The 24,122-nt window shown below is 40.2% G+C and overlaps 1 protein-coding gene across 4 annotated transcripts in view; it reads left to right on the top strand.

Annotated features, from left to right (window-relative positions):
- The window catches only part of METAP1D (methionyl aminopeptidase type 1D, mitochondrial), a 130,908-nt gene that overhangs the window by 19,473 nt on the left and 87,313 nt on the right, over positions 1–24,122 (top strand). Inside the window, exon 2 of one of the 4 annotated variants that reach the window (XM_072121727.1) lies at positions 1,502–3,706. The exons of 2 other annotated variants lie outside the window; for them this stretch is intronic. In XM_072121727.1, the coding sequence (XP_071977828.1) occupies positions 1,712–3,550 (1,839 nt within the window). In that variant the 5' untranslated portion in view covers positions 1,502–1,711 and the 3' untranslated portion in view covers positions 3,551–3,706. Of the gene's footprint in view, positions 1–1,501; positions 3,707–7,583; positions 7,630–24,122 lie in introns of those variants that run through there. One more of the 4 variants, XM_072121728.1, reaches the window with a different exon arrangement.

The raw sequence follows: 24,122 nt of genomic DNA, 5'->3' as shown, positions 1-24,122 counted from the left end.
TTCAAATAATGATGGGTAGTTCTCCATTTTCTTGATCAGTTCTTGGCTGTTTTGTGTTTAAAAAATATTTTTCTTGTCTAGATGCCATTTTTTCCCTTTTGACAAGAAGAGAATAGAACCTGATTTACTCATTCAGTGATCGACACAAAGAAACATCTTAGTACAGTTTAACAAAGCCGGCCCAATTATACACAGTCACATCTCGCTTTGAGATTATATTCACCTGCCAGTCTAAAAATCTATGCTCCTCAATTGTCATCAAGCCCTACAACTTGCTCTCTTGACCTTTTAATCCCATTTTGCCTGCATTTTTCTTTCCTGCCTTCACCCCTCACTCACCTCTTGCTTCGTGTGCTCTCTACCTGACCCCTCTTTTTGGGCTTCCTTTTATCTTCCCTTCACCCTTGAGTTTACACCGGCTCTTGACAATCAATTGAGTAATTTTGATTTCAAGTAGGTTTATAATCTCACCGATTGAGTTTTTTCAATCTGCCTTCTCATTGTCTTTTACCCGTCTCTTTCCGAAATGCCACCATTATTCACTGTTTCTAAACCTTGATTTTCCATGTTGGTTGCTCCATTCATCAATAGTTGCCATTCTTGTGAAATAGAAAGTTCCAGGCATCACAAACTGAAATCCAATGCTAGAAACTTGTTAATTGTTATGATGTGACTATGGCGGAGGGCTGTGTGAACATTACATATTTACAATTTTTTAGGCTTAGTATTTATTGTTTTTTCGGCAAACTTTGCAGAAATCGGTAGTCAAGTATGTGTACACCACGATTTATGGATACAGTAAGTGTATTTGTCAGGAAAGCTTCCGATGTATGCGCTCAGCTTATTCCTAAACTTGTAGTTACGCCTCCGTCTGCCAGTATGTTTTCCCATCCTTTTGACTTATGCTGAGTGACGTGTCAGCTCAGCGGAGGCCATTGAAGTACCACTTCTCCCTGTGGCCTCCGCTGAACATACGCTCAGTGATGTTACTGCCCATAAAAGGACAGTGACATCACTGGGGAAGCACCATGAACATCGGCAGCAGCCAATCATAATGTTCACTCCTCCCCCAGCAATTGGGGGCGATGTATCCCTCTATATAAGTATACAGAATGATACTTCTTTGCCATACATTGTAAAGACATGTCAAAAATCCTCCTGGTATTCCCTCACAACATATGGACAAACCGAGATGTGAACGTAGGCGAACGCTGTTTTTTTTTTAATTTAATATCCTCATTTTCCAGTTGCTCTCCTCTTTATATTAGGCTGGAGAGAGGAAACCTAGCTACTGTGATTTACCCCTCTGTGATGAAAATCACATAAAAAACAAGGACCATACAACTTTTTGGGCCTTGCACACATTTTATACCTTGTACTGTACATTATTTTTTTTCAGTCAAATTCTAATACAGGGATGTTCCCTACTTTGCTTTAAGGTATTTGCCAGGAAATCCTTTATATGTTTATTAAAAACTATTTTTTTGTCTATTTTGTTCAGTGAAACCTTGGATTACGAGTAACCTGGTCTGCAAACGTTTAGCAATTCTAACTCCTGTAACAAGCAAGATTTCTCAATACTAGCATCACGTGAGACCTCCCCATCCCACTCTTGTACTGTACCTCACACTGCGGGATTGTGGGTAATTCTCTCACGTTGGATTTCGGTTGATGTGCCTAGTCTACATCGTATTGTGTCTGTACTGAAACAATGGGCCCCAAGAAAAAGGTGGAAACTAAAATGTTTAAGAAGAAGAAGGAGGTTATTACGATGGAAGTTAAGAAGGAAATGATAGAAAAGCATGAAGCCGGCATGAGAGTGTCCGATATCGCAAAATTGTATAGCAAGTCTACGTCAACGATTTGCACAATATTGAAGAAGAAAGAAGAAATAAAGGGGCTAGATGCTGCAAAAGGAGTCACAAGAGTATCAAAGCAAAGGCCACGTGTTCTGGAAGATGTAGAGAAGTTGCTTCTCGTGTGGATAAACAAGAAGCAACTAGCTGGTGATACTGTGAATGAGAATTTAATCTGCAGGAAGGCGAAGGCCTTGTACACCGAACTTGTAAGTAAACTGCCAAGTACATCGAGAGAAAGCGAAGAAAGTTTTAAGGCAAGCAGGGGATGGTTTGATAACTTTAAGAGGAGAAGTGGCATCCATAGTGTTTTGAGGCGTGGAGAGGCTGCAAGTTCAGATGCTGAGGCATTCACGGCTCAGTTCCAAGAGCTCATTCGCTCCGAGTGTTACCTGCAACAACAAGTGTTTAACTGCAATGAAACAAGACTTTTTTGGAAAAAGATGCCAAGGAGGACCTACATTACAGAAGAAGAGAGTGCAATGCCCGGTCCCAAACCCATGAAGGACCGCCTCACCCTCTTGTTGTGTACTAATGCAAGTGGAGAGTTAAAAGTAAAGCCACTGCTTGTCTATCATTCCGAGAATCCACGAGCCTTCAAGAAATGTAAAGTGCAGAAGAGCCAGTTAAATGTTATGTGGAGGTCTAGCTCTAAGCCCTGGGTCACTCGTATTTTATTTGTTGAGTGGATGAACATGGTTTTTGGCCCTGAAGTGAAGAAATACCTTTTGGAAAGGAATCTACCCCTCAAGGTCTTGCTGGTTATGGACAATTCTCCTGCCCATCCTCCAGGCCTTGAGGATGACTTATTGGAAGAATTCAAGTTTATTAAGGTCAAGTTCCTTCCTCCCAACAACACTCCATTACTGCAACCTATGGATCAGCATGTCATTTCAAACTTCAAGAAGCTATATACCAAAGCACTATTTCAGCAATGCTTCGAAGTGACTGAAGGAACAAACCTTTCCCTGCGAGACTTTTGGAAAAATCAATTCAACATTGTGAACTGTCTTAAGCTCATCGATAAAGCATGGAATGGGGTCACTAACAGAACCATCACTTCTGCCTGGGCCAAACTTTGGTCTGACAGCTTCGTAGGACATGACATTGAGGGATGTGCTGAGTTTGAGCCAATTGTTGATGAAATTGTGTTTTTGGGGAAGGCCATGGGGCTGGAGGTGAATGAGGATGACATTGAAGAGCTTGTGGAGGAACATGGTCAGGAACTAACCACCGAAGAACTGATGGATCTGCATTGTGAGCAACAGAAGGAAGTCATGGAGGTGATCTTGACTGGGAAAGAAGAGGAAAGGTCAGAGGATTCTCTGACAGCAAATGAAATCCAAGAGGAACATGGTCAGGAGCTAACCACCGAAGAACTGATGGATCTGCATTGTGAGCAACAGAAGGAAGTCATGGAGGTGATCTTAACTGGGAAAGAAGAGGAAAGGTCAGAGGATTCTCTGACAGCAAATGAAATCCAAGAGATGTGCAAAATGTGGGAAACGCTGCAAAATTTTGTAGAAAAACACCACCCGAATAAGGTTGTAGCAGTACGAGCAATGAATCTGTTCAATGACCATGCAATGTCCCATTTTCGTGGAATACTCAAAAAGAGGCAAAAGTCATTGGACAGGTTCCTCATTAAAAGTTCCCCAAAAAGAAAAAAACAATTTGGTGAGTCAACACAGTGATATAAGTCATGCTACACAATAACCCTTCTCATACCATCTCACTTGTCTCCCTCACACCGATTCTTTAGGAAGGTAAAATGCTTTTTTATTTGTTTTATTTTATACAACTGTATACATTACAGTAAAAGTATTAATAAATATTTTTGAGTTATTGAACCAATCTTTTTCTTTTCAATTATTTCTTATGGAAAAATTTGCTTTGAAATACATGTGGTTTGCATTACGAGCTTGTTCCCGCAACAAATTTTGCCTGTAATCCAAGGTTTTACTGTACACAATCTTACATGCAATGCGACCACCTGCAACAAAGCCATTAGGCCCATACTCACTAGGTGGAGGGACTAATTGACTAACTCTGGTGGTTTATGTTGGTATTGCTGCCCTCAGAAGGTAAGACAGAGACAGCATCTTTGACCCTGTATAGCCTTTGTCCCCTAATACTGTGACAATATCCCTTTTAGAGATTTTATTTACTTCTCAGTTGATCCATGTTTTTAGAGACCTCTATTTACATGGCCATGTTGCCCACCGTACCGTGAGCGAAATGTAAAACAAATATAGAGCATGTCCTATTTTCTCCCATATTTCCGTTCCATTTGTCCCATAGAAGTCTATGGGAATGTTTTAAAATATGTGTTACATTTGGTTGTGCTGCTGTATATACGTGCAGTGTCCCGGGAGACCAGAACCAGTGGGAGTTTCATTCTGTCAACCAATAGTCAGACAGCCATTATTTGCCAACCCACCGTATTATATGTGGCTACGGTACGAATATACATGAACATACTTATGAAAAACGTAACATATACAGGCAGTCTCCTGGTTATGTAATTAGGTTCCATAGGTTTGTTCTTAAATTGAATTTGTATGTAACTGTTTATTTTATAATTGTAACTTAAGACAAAAAATTTTTTTTGCCCCAGTGACAATTGGAGATTCATCAGAGATCTCAGTGGACAGAGGGGTCCGTCTTTATCTAGGGGTCGTCTGTAAGTAGGGGACCGCCTGTATACGTATTCCTATGGTGAAGAAATACAGGACTGGAGAAATTATACATTTATGTGAAAGGGACCTTATATTGTGTTTTACATAGTCACTGGGACATACATTGGACAGACAAACAAGCCTGGTGGCTTCTCAAACAAGCCTGGTGGCTTGTTTGAGAAGTAGTTGCCTTGATGATAAAATCCCTTTAATACTGTAACATTTCCATCCGAAAATATTGATGACCTTAGGTCCTAACCGAAGTTATTAGTCATAGAACAGTGGGGTTCCAACACCCACCAGTCTTCTTAACTTTTTGAAGAGGCTGATGCATTGTGGGTGTCTCTTTACCATACATAGCTTCAGTTCCCATCCTTACCATAAGAATAGCTTATTGATAGCATAATCCTGGAAGTTCCTCCTTTGAAATGACCATACAAAGTAGCATGAATACAAGAATAGTTTAAGGGGTTGTCCACGTTTAGCAAATAATTGTTATTGTTTTTGTAATGAAAAATTATCCAATTTGCCAATATACTTTCTGTATCAATTCCTCACGGTTTTCTAGATCTCTGCTTGCTGTCCTTCTATAGAAAGCTTCCATGTTTACTCCAGTGGATAGAAATCTGACCATGGTCATGTGATGTCACACAGGTGCACAAGCCGCAGAGAGTAATCAGAGCCGTGTGATACTAACGACTCATGACCATGGACACATTTCTATCCACTGGAAGAAAACATTGAAGCTTCCTATAAAATGACAGCAAGCAGAGATCTAAAAAACTGTGAGGAATTTATACAGAAAGTATATTGGAAAATTGGATAACTTTTCTTTACACAAACCGTATCAATTATTTGCTGAACGTGGACAACCCCTTTAATGTCTTTCTATGTAAATTCCTGGACCTCCTGGCTGTCTTGAGTCGGCATAAGGTAATAATGTGCCTTAATTTACTCATAAACAAGAAATTTTAAAATGTCATAAATAACAATTTTCCATAATTTAATTTCCAGTCCTTTTAGTTGTTATTTTCAAAAAAATTTTTTCCCCCTTTCAGATCGTTTTCTAACTACGTTGTATATGATTCAGCCCGCTTTCCTTAATAATCTACGCCTACTATATGTACCTGTTCCTTACGGTGTAGGATAAAAAAAAGATCTGGTCACCAAAATGAAAATTGTCAAAGTCCTGATAATTTGCACCATGTCGTCCTAGAAATAGTCTTATTTCTTGGTGAAGATTGAAAAATCTATTGCGCACTTTCCTCGTGCTGTGCCGGCAATCGACACCGTGATAGAGTCCTATTGTCGTAATATGAATTAAGTTTTACTTCAAAACCACCAACATTCGGGAGTGACCCGGCTCTTCTTCACAAACAGACTTATGTAATATCTCCAGCTCTCGCTAAGCATTCATAGTTTCTACACCAGTTTCTTTAGAAGAACAAAGCCGACTGTTGGGTGGGATAAAAATCTCATAATTTACGTAGATGGCTGGTAGTTTATTTAAAAAAAATTTTTTTTCACTGATTTCTAAGGATTATGTGTAAGATTAGTCTTTTGTCATTTCTATCCATGTAATACAAGCCTATGTACCCTCATAGCATAGCTGCATGGAGGTTTTCTTCCTTCAGTAAACAGGCATTAATGCCGACACGTGTCATTCCCTCTCCCTCCTCTTGTAGGAAATGGTGTCGGTCCGCTTTTCTATGTGCTTGATTCCTGAGACCTACAGACTGATCTTTGTGCTCTTCAGTCTATACGGGGATACAGTATAGCCGGTTTCATAAGTTTGTAAGCAAACAAATTGGTAGTACATAATGAAAGTGTTTTAAAGGGGTTGGCAACTTTACCTCATGTTTTTTGTAATGTGTGTTGGGGGGGGGGGGGGCAGCATATTAGGTAATTTACCAATATATATCTATGAAAAGTTTCCCCCTGCTTTCTTGATATGTAAAGTGAAGCCTCCTGTCGTTTACCTCATCAGCCAGAGATTCCTGTCCATAAAATGGCCGCAGATGGAGGGTCATGTGCCCATGAACAATCGCCAGTTAGAGATCACATGACCCTCCATTTGTGGCCATTTTATGAACATCTCTGACTGATGAAGTAGTAGACAGGAGGCTTTATGTGACATATCAAGAAAGCGGAACAGAGCTTTTAATAGATGTATTTTGGTAAATTACCTAATATCCTGTCCCCACACACATTACAAAAACATGACGTAAAGTGGCCAATCCCTTTAAGTCTCTTCCAGATGGAAAAGACTTCCAATTGTAGACCGTATTATTTCTAGTAATTCAGTACAGTAAAACTAACCATTGCAAGTTCATTTGCGCACATTAATAGGGTTGTACAAACTATTTCAGCTATCCCTTATCCACAAAAAAAGAAGTAACGAGCTAATCGGTGAGGGGACGACTTCTGGGACCCCAACCCATCATATGTCCTTCCGCTGCATTCAATTTATGGCGGTGTCAGAAATTTCCGACATTCTCTTCTGATTGAATTTAGCAGTAGGACTCGTCACTGCTGCAGAGCCTATTATTAAGAAGAGGACCCCCTTCTGTGGATCACTGGAAGTCCCGTTCTGGTGATTGGTGGGTCTTACTGCGTGCAGTCAGACCCTCACCAGTCAGCTTGTCATGCTGACGCGTTTGATCACTCAAACTTGCTACATGTGCTGGCCTGCATTTGGGTCCTAGAGCTTAGGAGTTGCAGCTTAAAGGGGTATTCCGGGAATATGAACGTCTGATGCAAAAACCCATGATGCTATAAATAAATGAATATAACAAAACTCAATGTTATTAGTCACAAAATGGAGCTTAAATAGTTTGATTTTATGATCCACAACATTTTATTGCCTCTCTAAAGTATGCGAAGTTATCACCAAGATGGCCACCACTTGAAACTACAAGTCCCATGATCCTTTAGTTCTCAGTAACTCCTCCTCCCTCTTATGCTCTGCTCCCAGTGATGATGTAACAGATTGTCCTGCTCTGTTACCATAGTAATGATGTGTAACTGCCATCACTGCACATCACCACAACACCGGCCATACAGGATGCACTGCAACCAACCGACTACAGCCAAACGTAGTGGTGATCACATGACCTGCCCAGGCAGGTGCAGGACATGTGATGTGGACATGTGACTAGCGGCCATCTTCTGTCTGCTCTGTGTGGAGGAATTAACGGACTGATTAAAGGGCCAGTAGCATTTTAATTCTTCATTACAGTGTATGTAGATTTCAGAAACATATATTTTTTGTTGTAACTTTACAGAATCTTTACTAGCAGACGTAAATGAAATCTACCATTTGTTTTTATGCATTATGAACCAAACACACCTTGAGAATACTGTAGCTACACTGATGTATCTTGTTTAATCCCTGATTTGAGTGGTTTTGTTGAAAAAACTATTTATAAAATTATGATAAAGAGGCTCTGTCACTCCTATGGCTGCTCAGGAACTTCTTCTCTTACCCTAATTATGCACTGCTTCAGAGAACTCTGCTTTCCCTTTGTTGTCCCTAACAGGCAGAAGTAATCAATCACTGCACCATCCCCCAGCTGCTGTGAGTCATCCAGCTCCGTTTCATTAGTCCTGTCTGAACAGTTCAGAAAGCTCAATGTAATGTGTTTATGCATGAGACCCAACTTCCCCAAGGTCCTGAATTTTATAATAGTTTTTTTTTTAGAAAAACCACTCGGATCAGGGATTAAACAAGATATGTTTCTGCTTCATTGTCGCTACAGCATTCTCAAGTTATGTTTGGTTCACAAAACATAAAAACAAATGGTAGATTTCCTTTCAGAAAGTTTCCAATTGATATACATATTTATTTTTTATAATTTAATTTTTTAAACTTTTTGTTTTATTTTTTGTAACTTTTTTTTTCTTTTTATATGACATCAGATCGCATCTAATCCCATGAGTCTGGCGGGATCTGGTTTCGTGTACCTGCCCCAGCCGCTGAGATACATATCTGTTAGCCATGTGTAATTGTTTGTCTAGTTATTTATTGCTGTTGGGGTTAAACCCTCCACACTTCACACTCCATTCTTTGGCTTATGTAGCCAGCATTGCACATGATTGGCATTGACAGAGTAGATTTTAAGGAGCGCTTATTTCTTTGTGTCATGAGTGATCTATGTTTCCATTGCTGCGTCTATAAACACCTTCCCCCCCCCCCCCGATCACTATGCGAGGACGAGGTCTGGACCCGCTGAGAAGGAGAGCTTTGTGTGAAATGAGCACGTGGACTCCATAGTCATATTTCCTAAAGCAATTGCTTTTTTTTCGCTGCACACTTTTCCTAAAACAATTTAGCTGAGGTATGAGATATGAGGACAGCCGCTACAAGGAGACAGAGAAGTAATGGTTCAATTTACGACCCAGGTAAAGTGTGGCTGTTTAATATATGCGCTCCCTGCTAAAACGGCTCATGTATTTTGGTGTCAAAGTAATTTTAAACAACTTTTACAGCAATATACACTTTTTAGTTTTTTGGGTTTTTTTAGGCGTTGAACCCGGCTTCGCAGACGAGTGCACGTGGCTGCCCGTAGCTTCAGCTACTCCACGGCCCAAGAGCCTCTTTAGTAAATTTGCATATTAGGGCAATTAAAAATTATAAAAGATATGGGGGACTAAAGGATTAGCCCTAACAAGGGCTATCCTACTATAGATTAGATGAACCAGCCATTGAATCTACCTTAATAGGTAGATCTTTGGTGGTAGGTTTCCTTTAAGATAGTACTGAATTAAAGGGAACCTGTCACCAGGGACCTCATTTTCTCTAAAGACAGGTTGCAGAAGCCCATCACACCTGCAGAGCAAATATGTCTTTCTGCCTTCTCTAAGCATTTGCATTACAATATAATTGTGTGTTATAACTTACCTTGCAGCCTGACAGATTCGTCTGTGTAGTCCCAGGGGTTGGGCTTTGGTTTGGATGTATTTCAAAAAACAACATGTGACTTGTCTGTGCTGCAGACTGCTCAGCTCTCAGTCCCCACTCTGTGAAGGAGCAGGAGGTAGGAGCTCTACAGGAGCACAAAGGTGGGGGCTGAGGAGTGAACAGTACAGACAAGTCACATGTTGATTTTGAAATGCATCCAAACCAAAGCCCAACTCCCGCGACTAAACAAAGGATTCTGTCAGGAAGCCAGGTTAGTTAAAACACACAATAATAATGTAATGCAAATGCTTAGAAAAGGCAGAAAGACATATTTGCATTGCAGGTGTGATGGGCTTCTGAAACCTGTCTTTAGTGAAAATGAGATCCCTGGTGACAGGTTCCCTTTAAAACAAGATATTTTGTTTCCTAACTCCTTCACTAGCAATATAGAGTCATTATAGTGCAATAATGAAGTTGGCGGTGGGGAGATAGAAGACTCACTATTATCTGCAGCTGTTTTTTTTACTTTGCTGCTCATTTCTGCTCTTCTATGCAATCTATTATGATCACTCCCTCAGAGATAAATGAACAGTTTAGGATAACATGAGGAGCAACAAATGCTCATATTCTTGTTTTGTATATTTTGATATGAGAGTGGAGAGGAGAGTAATAAATAAAAATGTATAATAAACTAATGGAGAAAATGCCTTCAATTAGTAAATCCTACCACATCTGTTTTTCAGCTAAACATATAAACGCAAAACCAATGCCAATAATTGGCTGGGCCGATTATAGAACCAGTTGGGGAAGTGCAACAGCCATTGTGCACCTTTAGCCCCTGCCTGCTACAAATTATTCTAGAATAGAATTATTTTTGAATTTATAACAAGAACACTGCTCAGGGCTCCTTCTGAGAACTGCTGCAGTGCCTTCACTGTCACCCAGGCAGGGTGGTGATGTCATCATGCTGCCTGCATCCAGCAGCCTTTGCTGCAGCAGGAGGACACTGTGGGAGCACAGGCTTACAAATGTATTCCTTATCCAGGGACCCTGCATGTATGTGTAAATTTGTTTTGGGAGACCCTGTATGTCTGTGTAAATGTGTTATAGAGGCCACTTGTTACAGGGGCAGTTATATGTGAGGAAATAATAGGGGTTGTTTATGTGTACAGTAATTGGAGGGAAATTGTATACATGTAAAATCCTTAGAGGATGCACTTTTATAATTTTTTAATTCATGTGAAATACTACATGCTTAGCTTGTTTCTGGTTATTTATTCCTGTATGGAGTTAAGTTCTGCTGTTGTATTTATGTATAGAGCTTTGTTCTGGTACCTAAATTACGTGCAGTGCTCAGTCCTGGTGCTGTATTTCTGCATGGAGCTTACTTCCGGTACTTTATTTGTGTAATGAGCTTGGTTCTGGTGCTTTTTTGTGTATTGAACTCAGTTCTGGTGCTTTATTTGTGTAATGAGCTTGGCTCTGGTGCTTTATTTGTGTAATGAGCTTGGTTCTGGTGCTTTATTTGTGTAATGAGCTTGGCTCTGGTGCTTTATTTGTGTAATGAGCTTGGTTCTGGTGCTTTATTTGTGTAATGAGCTTGGTTCTGGTGCTTTATTTGTGTAATGAGCTTGGTTATGGTGCTTTATTTGTGTAATGAGCTTGGTTATGGTTATTTATTTGTGTAATGAGCTTGGTTATGGTGCTTTATGTGTGTAATGAGCTTGGTTATTGTGCTTTATTTGTGTAATGAGCTTGGTTCTGGTGTTTTATTTGTGTAATGAGCTTGGTTCTGGTGCTTTATTTGTGTAATGAACTTGGTTCTGGTGCTTTATTTGTGTAATGAGCTTGGTTCTGGTTCTTTATTTGTGTAATGAGCTTGGTTCTGGTGCTTTATTTGTGTAATGAGCTTGGTTCTGGTACTTTATTTGTGTAATGAGCTCATTTCTGGTGCTTTATTTGTGTAATGATCTTGGTTCTGGTGTTTTATTTGTGTAATGAGCTTGGTTCTTGTGCTGTATTTATGTACCATGCTTGGTTCTGGGGCTCTATTTACTTAATGAGCTCAGTTGTAGGTAAATATCTATGTACAGAGTTTGGTTTGGTCAATGTATATGTGTTTGTACATACATAAATATATATTTAAACATGCTTGGTTCTAAATTGATATTTGGAATTGTCATCTATTTTTGAGATTCACCCTGTTCAGTAAATTAACTAGATTGTTCCCTAAACATTTTAAATGTCTCCTGCTATAACAATTACATTTAGATAAGAATATAGCAAAAAATGAAGCCTGATGTACATTATTGTATTCAGGAACCTGCAGCAGATTCTGACTTCTGATCAAAACCGACAAATTGTTCTCTATTTACAGCCAAACTTGATTTCGTTATTTGGGGGGGGAGACCATGAGCAGAGGCCACAGCTTCTGGTTTTGATTTAGAGACCAATTCCTCTATTTTCCTCATAGTAAAGTGTAGTAAGCAAAGTGGAATGTTTCTTTTGCCAGTTGGAGCGCTGACATTTTCCAGACCTCATGTGTAAGTAAAGGGGCTTTATTCCCCTGGCGGGAGCTGTGTGGGAAACTTTCAGCACAGCAGTGACCAGGCTGTGAGCTTGATCCTGCCTTGCGCCGTTCACTCGGAACATTTCATATAGTGCTTTTTTCGATTTTCTAGGTCATAAGCTGCACATTATCTCTAAAATGCTTTTTTTTTTTTCCCCCGTCAACGCTATTAGCAGATCTGGCTCTGCTGTGCGCAGAATTTATAGAATTATTGAAAGACTATATTGACCCTAAGATGAGCAACAACACAAAGCAAACACAACAGCTACCGGTCCTCCTCCCCTATATATCTTTTTGTTTAGATCATGGCCGCGAGAGGACAATGCGCGGCACATCTGCCTTTTACTCTGGATATTACGGAGCTCTTTGTAGTTGTGTTGTATTTCTCCGATTTTTTTTTTTCCTTTAAGTGCATGTGATTTGCAGCGTATTTTATATTAGGCTATTTTATGGTGCAGCTTATTGTACACAACACAATATATACATTATAGTAAATGGCAAAATCAAGGCAGTAGACGATAGACACTAGGCTATAGGGGAGGTGACAATCTATTTGAAGACCATTACATTCTTTTCGTCAAGTCACAACAAAACAATGTCAATGATATGATGAAGGACATGGTAAATCGTGAAAAAAAATGTTCCGAAGGAAGTATATACTTTGCCCGTTTAACCTGCATTGATTTAGTCCTTAGGCTTAAATGATTTGGCCGCTTTACCTCATATTTTTGTAATGTGTGTGTAACGCCTCATTCACACGGCCATTGGGGGATGTATATAAGGACGATGTATATATGTCGGATTTACATCCCCCACAGGGCCGCAATGGGCGCACGGCGCCGTATGAAGGGGTCTGGTGCGGCACCGTACTGTTCCGTACTCAGGGAAAAGATAGGACATGTCCTATCTTTCCACGGAATACGACACTGTGACCCATGTTTCTCTATGGAGAGGGGGGGGTGAGTGGTGCTCATCCCCTCCTCCTCTCCCTAGCGTCATTGTCTTGAAGCCTCCTGTCTTTTACCTCATCAGCCAGACATTCCTGACCATAAGATGGCTGCAGACGCAGGGTCATGGGATCAGAGCAATTGCCCTGCCAGGACCTTATGATAGTAACGCAGGGCGTTTTTTCATGGACACACAGAGACCACATGACCCTCCATCTGCCATTTTATTGTCAGGAATGTCTGGCTGATGAGGTTTCACTTTATATATCAAGAAAGTGGAACAGAACTTTCTAATAGATGTAAATTTCCTAATATCCTGCAGAATGGTCAGCTCTCAGCCCCCACCTTTGTGCTCCTGAACAGCTCCTCCCTCCTGCTCCTTCACAGATCTCACAGCCTGTTGAGATGACATCAGTTGGAAAGAAAGCAGCTGTACAGGAGCACAAAGGTGCGGGCTGAGTGACATGTTGTTTTTTGAAATGCATCCAAACCAAAGCCCAACCCCTTGGGACTACACAGAGGATTCTGTCAGGGTGCAAGGTAAGTTATAACTCACAATTATATTGTAATAAATATTAATTATATTGTAATAAGTGAATGCTTAGAGAAAGCAGAAAGACTGGGCTTCTGTAACCTGTATTTAGTAAAAAAATTAGGTCCCAGATGACAGGTTCCCTTTAAAGGGGTTGTCCGAATATGATTGGTTATTATCACCACAGAGAATAAGTGATCGGTACCTTCTAGATTAAGAACTGCTTCTATGTTGACCCAGAGTATTTGTTGGGCACTCGATGGGAAGTCTTGCAGCTGTTCTGTTCCTGGTTTTGGCACACAATAACTGATACCAATCACTAGAGAAATCCTGCTTGAATAAGACGTAAGGCTGATTATGGATCATTGGAAAGGGATCCATTTCACTACTTGTTTAGACATCAGAACTATATATATATGTATATATATATATATATATATATATATATATATATATATATATATATCTCAGAATTATAAATTGCCATTTAATCAAATGAAAATGGTAACTAAACTTTGTTTAATCAATAACACAATAAAAAAGGTAGAAACTTTAAAATCCATACCTCTCCAGTTATTTGGCTCTTAACATTCTTCCTCCTTTCCTCTTGATCGGATTTTCACTCTGCAATCTCTACAGAAGTTTTTTTACTTTACCTATGACAAAGATGTCTATGGAGAGGGAAGGGGGGAGCAGCAAGTCACAGCAGCTAGTTCTCCATTAACATGCTGAAAGCAGAAAGCATTCGTGGGGTTGGAAATGAGCTGTTATACTATAAACGGCTCATGGATAAAAATAGTGCTGTTTCTGGGGAAGAAGGGCACGACCAATGAGCAGAACTTATAGTACCTTTTTCTGTACAGAAGGCTGTACCTTGTGCTACAGCTTTGCTACATTCAAATGGATAGGCCAGTGATTGCGAACCTTTTAGAGTTGTGTGTCCCAACTACAACTAAAACCCACTTCATGTCGCAGTAACTTATTGATCCCTGCTGTATCAGAGGTTTCAATTGTATTATCATCCTGAGGACATCAATACAATAGAAAGAAGATGGAGAAATTTGGATTGTATCTTCCCTCCAGGGTCCCCTGAAGAGGAAGAATCAGGGGACCCAGAGCAGGAGCTACGACAATAATCCATCTCTGATCAAACCTTCTTGCTCCTCCTGTAGACCTGGCAGCCAAGGATGTGTTGCTCTAAAATAGCAACGAGTATGGCACTTCCTCGCTGTCTTGGACCACAGGAGAATGCCTTGAGTCCTCTCTGGGTGCCCTTAGAAAGGGCTCAAAATCCCACTCCTGGTGCCCTTGCAATAGGTTCACCACCACTGGGATAGGCCATCAATGTATATTCCTGTAAATTAGGCTACATTCGAACAGCCTTATGGGGGACGTATATACGCCATATATACTACCCCCATAGATGGCAATGGGCGCACGGCGCCATATGGGAGCACTTTGGTGCAACGTACCGCTCCGTAGCCAGGAGAAAGATAGGACATGACCTATCTTTCCCTGTAATACGGCGCAATGCGACATACATCACGTCATGTGAATATAGCCTTATTGTGTTATTGCGAACCTTTGTACGGTAGTGTGTAACTGTAGGGGGCATCTAGCGGTGCTGGGTGCACATATATATAGCAAATCTATATATCTATGTCGCGGGATGGGAGCTGCCTATACACACCCTCTTTTTAAGAATAATGCACACATTTCAATTGTCATATTTCTACCATAGACAGATTGACACATGACGCCCATTGTCTATGGTTTGTTTTGACATGATCCTATTGTATAATTTCCCAGTTCTCGTGAATCTAAATTTCCGGATTATTATAGCGTTCTGTACTCTATTAATCAAAGACGGAAGCAGAGTGAATGTACACAAAATATTGTACAGAACATAGTCGGATGTGTGATGAGTTGCAGTAGTAGAGGCATGCGAGGTTAATTGAGATTCAGCTTCTTCTGTGAAGATATTTCATTTATCCAAGTAACTCACAAAGGATCTCAAACATTGTCACTCTATAACAATGAGACGAAACGCAGACGCAAGCCACGAGTCCCATCTGTGTGCATAATTCTTCTCAAGTAGCATTGGATCCTCTAATACTTGGCTTAAGAATAGTGATATTTTTACATGTACTCCCTGTGGGGTTTTCAGATGAGTATTTCCCTACAGTTATGTCTTTTATCTGCTTGATTTATGCCTGGAATATATTATCTTTAGCCTCTTCGCTTTTTTTCCCTCCTATGTTCTTCAGTGGCCTCGATAGAAGATTTCACTTAGAGGGAATTGTAGAATTTGTAATCATAGCTAGACATGTGCCTGGATCAGCACCACAATATGCACAACCAATTAATGCCTAGGATCACATCATTTTTATTCCCTTTACATCCATTTAATATTCATTTGACAGAGCAATAAATATCCTGGACAGGTTTGGATATATAGATGATGAAATATGAGGCTGTATCTCAGGATAGGAAGAAGCCAGAAGCATAATATAGATATCCTTGGAATTTTTGTTAAAGGCTCTCTCCAGAATTTTTTTGTAAAGTAACTTTCAATTACGCTTTAAAGCGCTGGGCTACCCATGACTGCAGGAGGAGGCCTTGAGTCACCTGTGCACCTTGGGGATTAACATCATGGTATAATTCCTTTGGAAGCATGGCATAGGTTAGCCAAAACCAACATATAGGATGGCGCCATCGGAAATAACGTCAAGGTATAATTCCTATTCAGGCTCTTTTGTTTGAAGGTGCTCACCAGGGATCCACTTGGTTTAAAGCATGAACCACTGAAAGTGTACAGTACAGACCAAAAGTTTGAACACACCTTCTCATTTAATGCGTTTTCTGTATTTTCCTTACTATAAAAATTGTAGATTCACACTGAAGACATCAAAACTATGAATTAGCACATGCGGAATTATATACTTAACAAAAAATACTTAACTGAAGATATGTCTTATATTCTATGTTCCATTTGCTGTGATTACTGCTTTGCACACTCTTGGCATTCTCTTGTTGAGCTTCAAGAGGTAGTCTCCAGAAAAGGTTTTCACATCACAGGTGCCCTGTCAGGTTTAATAAGTGGTATTTATTGCCTTATAAATGGGGTTGGGACCATCAGTTGTGTTGTGCAGAAGTCAGGTGGATACACTGCTCATAGTCCTACTGAATAGACTGTAAGCTGCTTTTTTCTAGTCATAACACAAATTCTAAGTAAAGAAAAATGAATGGCCAGCATTACTTTAAGAAATGAAGGACAGTCAGTTCAAAAGTTTGGGAAAACTTTGAAAATGTCCCCAAGTGTAGTTGCAAAAACCATCATGCACTACAAAGAAACTGTCTCTAATGAGGACCACCCCTGGAAAGGAAGACCAAGAGTCACCTCTGCTGCGGAGGATAAGTTCATCCGAGTCACCAGCCTATGAAATCGCAGGTTAAAAGTAGATTAGATTGGAGACCAGGTCAATGCTACACAGAGGTCTACAACAACTGGTAAGAGAAGACTGTTTGCAGTAGCCTTATTTGGACTAAAGAACACAAGGAATGGACATTAGACCAGTGGAAATCTGTGCTTTGGTCTGATGAGTCTAAATTTGAGATCTTTGGTTCCAACAACCGTGTCTTTGCGCAATGCAGAAAAGGTGAACGAATGTCTGGTTCCCACCATGAAGCTTGGAGTAGGAGGTGTGATGGTGTGTGTGTGTGGGGGGGGGGGGGGGGGGCTTTGCTGGTGACACTGTTGATAATTTATTCAAAATTGAAGGTATACTGAACCAGCTTGGCTACCACAGCATCTTGCAGTGGCATGCTATTCCATCCGGTTTGCGTTTAGTTGGACCATCATTTATTTCAACAGGACAATGACCCCAAACACACCTCCAGGCTGTGTAAGGGCTATTTGACCTAGAAGGAGAGTGATGGGGTGCTATGCCAGATGACCCGGCCTCCACAGTCACCAGAACTAAAGCCTATCGAGATGGTTTGGGGTGAGCTGGACCGCAGAGTGAAGGCAAAAGTACCAACAAGTGCTGAGCATCTCTGGGAACCTAGGTGGCTAATTTGAAGAACCTAGAATACAAGGCATATTTTCAGTTGTTTCACACTTTTTTGTTAAGCATATAACTCCACATGTGCTAATTCATAGTTTTGATGCTTTAAGTGTGAATCTACAATTTTTATACTCCGGAAAATACAGAAAACTCTTTGAATGAGAAGGTGTGTCCAAAACTTTTGGTCAGTACTGTATGTCATGCTGCTACCCAGATGGTCAGTGGTTCAAGATTAAACTGTACAGGTAGGTGATTTTCTAAAGTTATCAACCCATCACCCATATGGAGTTCGTAATGACAGAAGAAAATTGAAAACTAGGGCTCCAAAGGGTCATTATCACCTTATAAATGTCATCAGTTTTTATGAAAATAATACATGCACCGAAATATTTTTCACCAGGCCGCTGATTTGTTAATAAAAAATGGAACTAGGAATTAACAAGTACAGGCAGTCCCCTACTTAAGAACACCCGACCTACATACAACTCCTAGTTACAAACAGACCTCTGGATGTTGGTAATTTACTGTATTTTACCTTATACTACAATAAAGAACTGTAATAGTTATTAAAGGTGTCTGTATTTAAGTTTTATTGTTAATCCTCGTTCTTATGACAACCCAACATTTTTAAAATCCAATTGTCACAATTTTTGGCTGGGGTTACAATTATAAAATATACAGTTCTGACTTGCATACAAATTCAACTTAAGAACAAACCTACAGAACCTATCTTGTACGTAACCCAGGGACTGGCTGTATAATAAAAATAAGTATGCCATCCTTGGAAATCACGGATCGCATACTGAGAAAAAAAATCATGTGAATGAGTGTCATAGCAGTGATGAGCCCTTCGCTAGGATTGCTGCACATACCTTAGGTTTTGTACCTATAACCTCGTCTCCGATTTGCCTTATTGGTACCAGCCACTGCATATTAAGACCACAACACAAGATCAGTTGTTTGGGAGAATCCTAGACCCAATCTTTTTACCATCGTAGTCAAAATATTACATTTCTCCATTTTTTTAGTTTACCGCTTTTACAAATGACTTTTTATCTTTAGGGCTGATCGGCGTGCAGTGTGTATTATGCAAGTAATTGTTTTGTAATAGTTTGGCATAGTATTGTATGCTGTGTGTTTGTGCCGTTTTAAATATATTTTTACAAAGCAAATCCAGGTGTTTTTTTTGTTTTGTTTTTTTTGCTTGTTTTTTTTCCGTATTGATCCCCCTGCAGCAATCTTGTATTTGGATGAACGGGGATAATGTCTCATTGATGTACTTCCAAAGTACTGGGACCTTTTGCTCCTCTTCTAAAAGACAAGATAAACCGTTAACAAAGGGAAAAAGTAAACACTTTGGTAAAAAAAAAAAGAGAAAGTAGTCACGTGAAAGGAGTTACAAATGTTTTTAAGTGTTTTCTTTTTGTTATTCAGCAGAGCCTGTCTGTCAAGTATGTTCTTATAGGGAGAGACAGATGAGGAGATGGAGCTGGCCTAGCGAAATAAGATCTTTTTTTCTTTTTTTTTTTTTTTAGGAAAGTAAAGGCTTTGTTTTAAAGAAAAAGATTCAGGTTTTTTTTTGTTTACGATAAATTATCCACCCAAAAAACTGAGTTTATGCTGTTTTTGTCTTCATTACCTTTTTAAGGCATCTACCACCAGGATAAAGGACTGTATGCAAAAGAGCTTGAGGGGCTCCAGGCTCCATAGGTTTTAATGGAGACCCTCAGGCTCATTTGCATACAATCTTTCATCCTGGTGGTAGATGTCCCTTAAGTGGACGTGTCACCAAGTACAAAATGCTAAATGACATAACCCATTTAATGAAGGAGATGTCAACTACCTATTTATGGCACATACTCTCAGTACAGTAGTCCATAAATGTCTTCTAATTTTCTTCAAAGTTTTCATTGGGAAAGTGCTACCCCCAAACAAGAAGAGTGCACCTTTTCTCTCAAAAGTCCAGTAGTGTTAAATTGGGAAAGGGTATTTTTTATTTTTAACATCGCATCTTTGCAGATATGGCAAAGGAAACCTGCGTTTTTGAGGTGGTTTTTTTAATTTCCTTCCCGTTTTGGGGTTTTTTGGATTTTTTTGGAGGGATGGGAAGGGAGGCGTTATTTCAGAGTTATTTTCACAAGTAATTCATATAGGTCATATATTTTTTTTATTGTATTTTAATTAGACAATGACATTGAAAAATATATTTATTAGTTCATATGTTATGTAGAAACTTTCAACAGACGTTGCCTGAACGCAGTTTCTGTCCATTCAGTGATTATTTGGGAGTTTCTGTAGCTTTTATATCTCTGTGTCAGTTGTCTCAAAGTTGGTGGGTGGAGACTAGTCGCAATGATGTCTCCCATACACGGCACGCAGAAGAGAGACTCTACTCGTTAAACTCCCTCCCTTAATCAAGAGTGTAATGGAGGAGACTGAATGACTTGCTAATTCCTTTACCAGTAATTCATGAATTCCGAAAGTTTTTTCTAATTTCTTTAGTATTGTTGAGTGACAAACATGTTGCCAACATACGTAACAATGGAGGCAGTTTTGCATTACTATGTATGTGTTTGCTCATAATTCTTACAAAAATATTAGCTTTCTTACAATTTTTTTTTACACTTTATGACACCTCTTACCCCAGCCGGTTGTCCAGACTTTTTGAAATTTTTATATACAAACAAAAAAATGTAGGCGACACTCGTGTCCCGACCACTGCTGTGTGACGGCTACTGCACTGGAGTTGACAACCCCTTCAAAGCTTTTTTTTTTTAATGATAAATATTATTTATAATTATTATATTTAATCTATTATAGACTGCGAATAATTTCCCTAATAGTTTTTTTAATTAAAAAGGTTGCTTGGTTTTCTCTTTTGTAGGCGCCTTTTGTCATACTCGCTGCTGTATATAATGTATGTTGTATATATAACCACTTAGCAGACCACATAAATCTTGCACTAAGAGGGCTTCTCTGAAGGGTTTCTATGCAAATACATGGGACAATCCTGCATTGAATGTGAGAAGAAGTATCAACAAATGGAAAAACGAGCAAAATCTTCAATGAGAATCTATTAGGGAAATGTTTTTATCCCAAAAAAATTACCCCCCCCCCCCCCTTCCCCACCTTCCGCAAAGTTGTACATAGACTTTAAACCTTAATTCCTTAACTTCCAAGACGCACTAAAGATCTGTAGTTATTGCGCAATACAGGCAGTCCTGAGTTACGTACACGATAGGTTCCGGAGGTTTGTTTTTAAGTTGAATTTGTATGCAAGACGGAACTGTATACTTTATAATTGTAACCCCTGGCAATTTTTTTTTTTTGGTCTCTGATTGTCATCAGAACCGGGATTAACAATAAAGCTTACCATATATACTTGAGTATAAGCCGACCCGAGAATAAGCCGAGGCCCCTAATTTTACCATCAAAAACTGGGAAAACCTATTGACTCGAGTATAAGCCAAGGGTGGGAAATGCATTGGTCACAGCCCCCCCCCAGTATATAGCCAGCTAGCCCCCTATAGTATACAGCTTGCCCCCAGTAGTACACAGCCTGCCCCCAGTAGTATACAGCCTGCCCCCAGTAGTATACAGCCTGCCCCCAGTAGTATACAGCCTGCCCCAGTAGTATACAGCTTGCCCCCAGTAGTATACAGCCACCTTAGCCTGCCCCCTGTAGTACACAGCCTGCGCTCAGTAGCACACAGCCTGCCCTCAGTAGTACACAGCCTGCCCCCAGTAGTATACAGCTTGCACCCAGTAGTACACAGCTTGCCCCCAGTAGTATACAGCTTGCCCCCAGTAGTACACAGCTTGCCCCCAGTAGTACACAGCTTGCCCCCAGTAGTACACAGCTTGCCCCCAGTAGTACACAGCTTGCCCCCAGTAGTACACAGCTTGCCCCCAGTAGTATACAGCTTGCCCCCAGTAGTATAGAGTCACCCCAGCCGCCCCCAGTAGTATACAGCGAGCCCAGCATTAATAAAACCTTATATACTCACCCTCTGGTGGCCCCGATGTGCAGCGCTGCTCCCCTGATGTCCGCTCGGCTCCTCTTCTGGCTTCCACGCTCGTCTTCTCTCTTCTGCAGGGCGCCGCCATTGTTCTCTCCCGGGCGGCAAGCGCATAGTATGAAGCGGCGCCCAGCAGAAGAGAGAAGACGGGCGCGGAAGCCAGAAGAGGAGCCGAGCGGACATCGGGGGAGCAGCGCTGCACATCGGGGCCACCGGAGGGTGAGTATATAAGTTTATTATTTTTTAAGTAATTTTTACTCACATTTTTTGTGCTGAAAAACTCGGCTTATACACGAGTATATACGGTAATTGTACCACCCTTTAATAACTGTTATAGCTGTTTATTGTAGCCTACAGCTAAAGTACATTAACAATTATCAGCGGTCCGTTTGTAACTAGGGGTCGTCTGTAAGTCGGGTGTTCTTAAGTAGGGGACCGCCTCTATACATTTTGATACGTAAAAAATTTTTAAGAAAATCTTCATATTTTCATAACGTTGTCTCTTTACTACGTCTTTGTACTTCACAGATGCGCCATATAATTCTATATATATCCCCTGATAAAGTAATTGTTTGGTTGGGTTTTTTGACTGTATATACAACTTTTTTTTCTTTTTTTTTTTTTTTCCTGTCATGCATTTGTCAGATATTAAAGTTACCAGTAGAGATAGCATTTACTTGATGTGAGTGTCTATTTTACTCCCAGCATGCTGTCTTTTCACCACCAATATCTCCCGAGTGCTGGCCTACAGTTTGGTGCTGTGTGCATCTCTAGAGTCAGCATGAGGTGGACCCTTCAATAATAAAATCAATAGCTCCTTAAGTTTAGCAGGTAAATGGGGCCGGTCGTTTAAACAGAGTCTTGATCTCCAGAATTCAAGAACTCAAGTGAGTTTCCTGAGTTAGTCGGTGGCTGTCAGCAGAAAGACAATAAAATGTATATTAACAGATTTTAGGTTTTTATAAGAAAATGGACATCAGGGATTTTTTTTTTTTATGTGCATGCAGTTTTGCATTACTATGTACGTGTTTGCTCATAATTCTTACAAAAATATTAGCTTTCTTACAATTTTTTTTTTTACACTTTGAGACCTCTTACCCCAGCCGGTTGTCCAGACTTTTTGAAATTTTTATATACAAACAAAAGAATGTAGGCGACACTCGTGTCCCGACCACTGCTGTGTGACGGCTACTGCACTGAAGTTGAAAACCCCTTCAAAGCTTGGGGTTTTTTTAATTATAAATATTATTTATGATTAATATATTTAATCTATTATAGACTGCGAATAATTTCCCTAATAGTTTTTTTAATTAAAAAGGTTGCTTGGTTTTCTCTTTTGTAGGTGCCTTTTGTCATACTCGCTGCTGATAGATTTTGCACTTGTACAGAGAAATTATAGGAGCAGCTGAAGTTTAAGCGTATTCCTTATCTGTTGTATATAATGTATATTGTATATATAACCACTTGGCAGACCACATAAATCTTGCACTAAGAGGGCTTCTCGGAAAGGTTTCTATGCAAATAGATGGGACAATCCTGCAGTAAATGTGAGAAGAAGTATCAACAAATGGAAAAACGAGCAAAATCTTCAATGAGAATCTATTAGGTCTAGTGGTGTCATGATGTGGGGAAAATTTTCTTGGCACTCTTTGGGTCCCTTGGTACCAATTGAGCATTGTTGCAGCGCCACAGCCTACCTGACTATTGTTGCTGACCATGTCCATCCCTTTATGACCACAATGTACCCTGTAACATCTGATGGCTACTTTCAGCAGGATAATGCGCCATGTCATAAAGCTGGAATCATCTCAGACTGGTTTCTTGAACATGACAATGAGGTCACTGTACTCAAATGGCCTCCACAGTCACCAGATCTCAATCCAATAGAGCATCTTTGGGATGTGGTGGAACGGGAGATTCGCATCATGGATGTGCAGCCGACAAATCTGCGGCAACTGTGTGATGCCATTATGTCAATATGGACCAAAATCTCTGAGGAGCTTCCAGCACCTTGTTGAATCTATGCCACGAAGAATTGAGGCAGTTCTGAAGGCAAAAGGGGGTCCAACCCGTTACTAGCATGGTGTACCTAATAAAGTGGCCGGTGAGTGTATATATAATGCTTTACTATAGTCCCAGGCTGCAATGATCAGCTATAAGGTGTCTGTAATGAAGCTTTATTAATAATCCTTGTTACGATGACCCCAAAAAATTTGGAAAATCCAATTGTCACTGGAACAAAAAAATTTTTGTCTGGAACTACAGCTCTAAAATATACAGATCCGACTTACATATAAATTCAACTTGAGAGCAAACCTAAAAAAAACTATCATGTGCGTAACCTGGGGGACTGCCTGCATTCCCCGTCAGCTCCATAGAGATAAATGGAGTAGAATGGTCATGCACCGAGGTCTGCTCCATTAATCTCTAACGATGAAGGGTCCAACAGGTACTTGGGACCCCAACGGACCTCTCATTCTCGTCTCATCACTAAGACCCCCACTGATCAGCAAGTTAGATCCTCTCCTATGGATAGGATCTAACTTGTTTAGTG

Source organism: Engystomops pustulosus, chromosome 8 (genome assembly GCF_040894005.1).
Source record: "Engystomops pustulosus chromosome 8, aEngPut4.maternal, whole genome shotgun sequence".
Lineage (NCBI taxonomy): Eukaryota > Metazoa > Chordata > Amphibia > Anura > Leptodactylidae > Engystomops > Engystomops pustulosus.
This window is presented reverse-complemented; position numbering and strand designations above follow the sequence as displayed.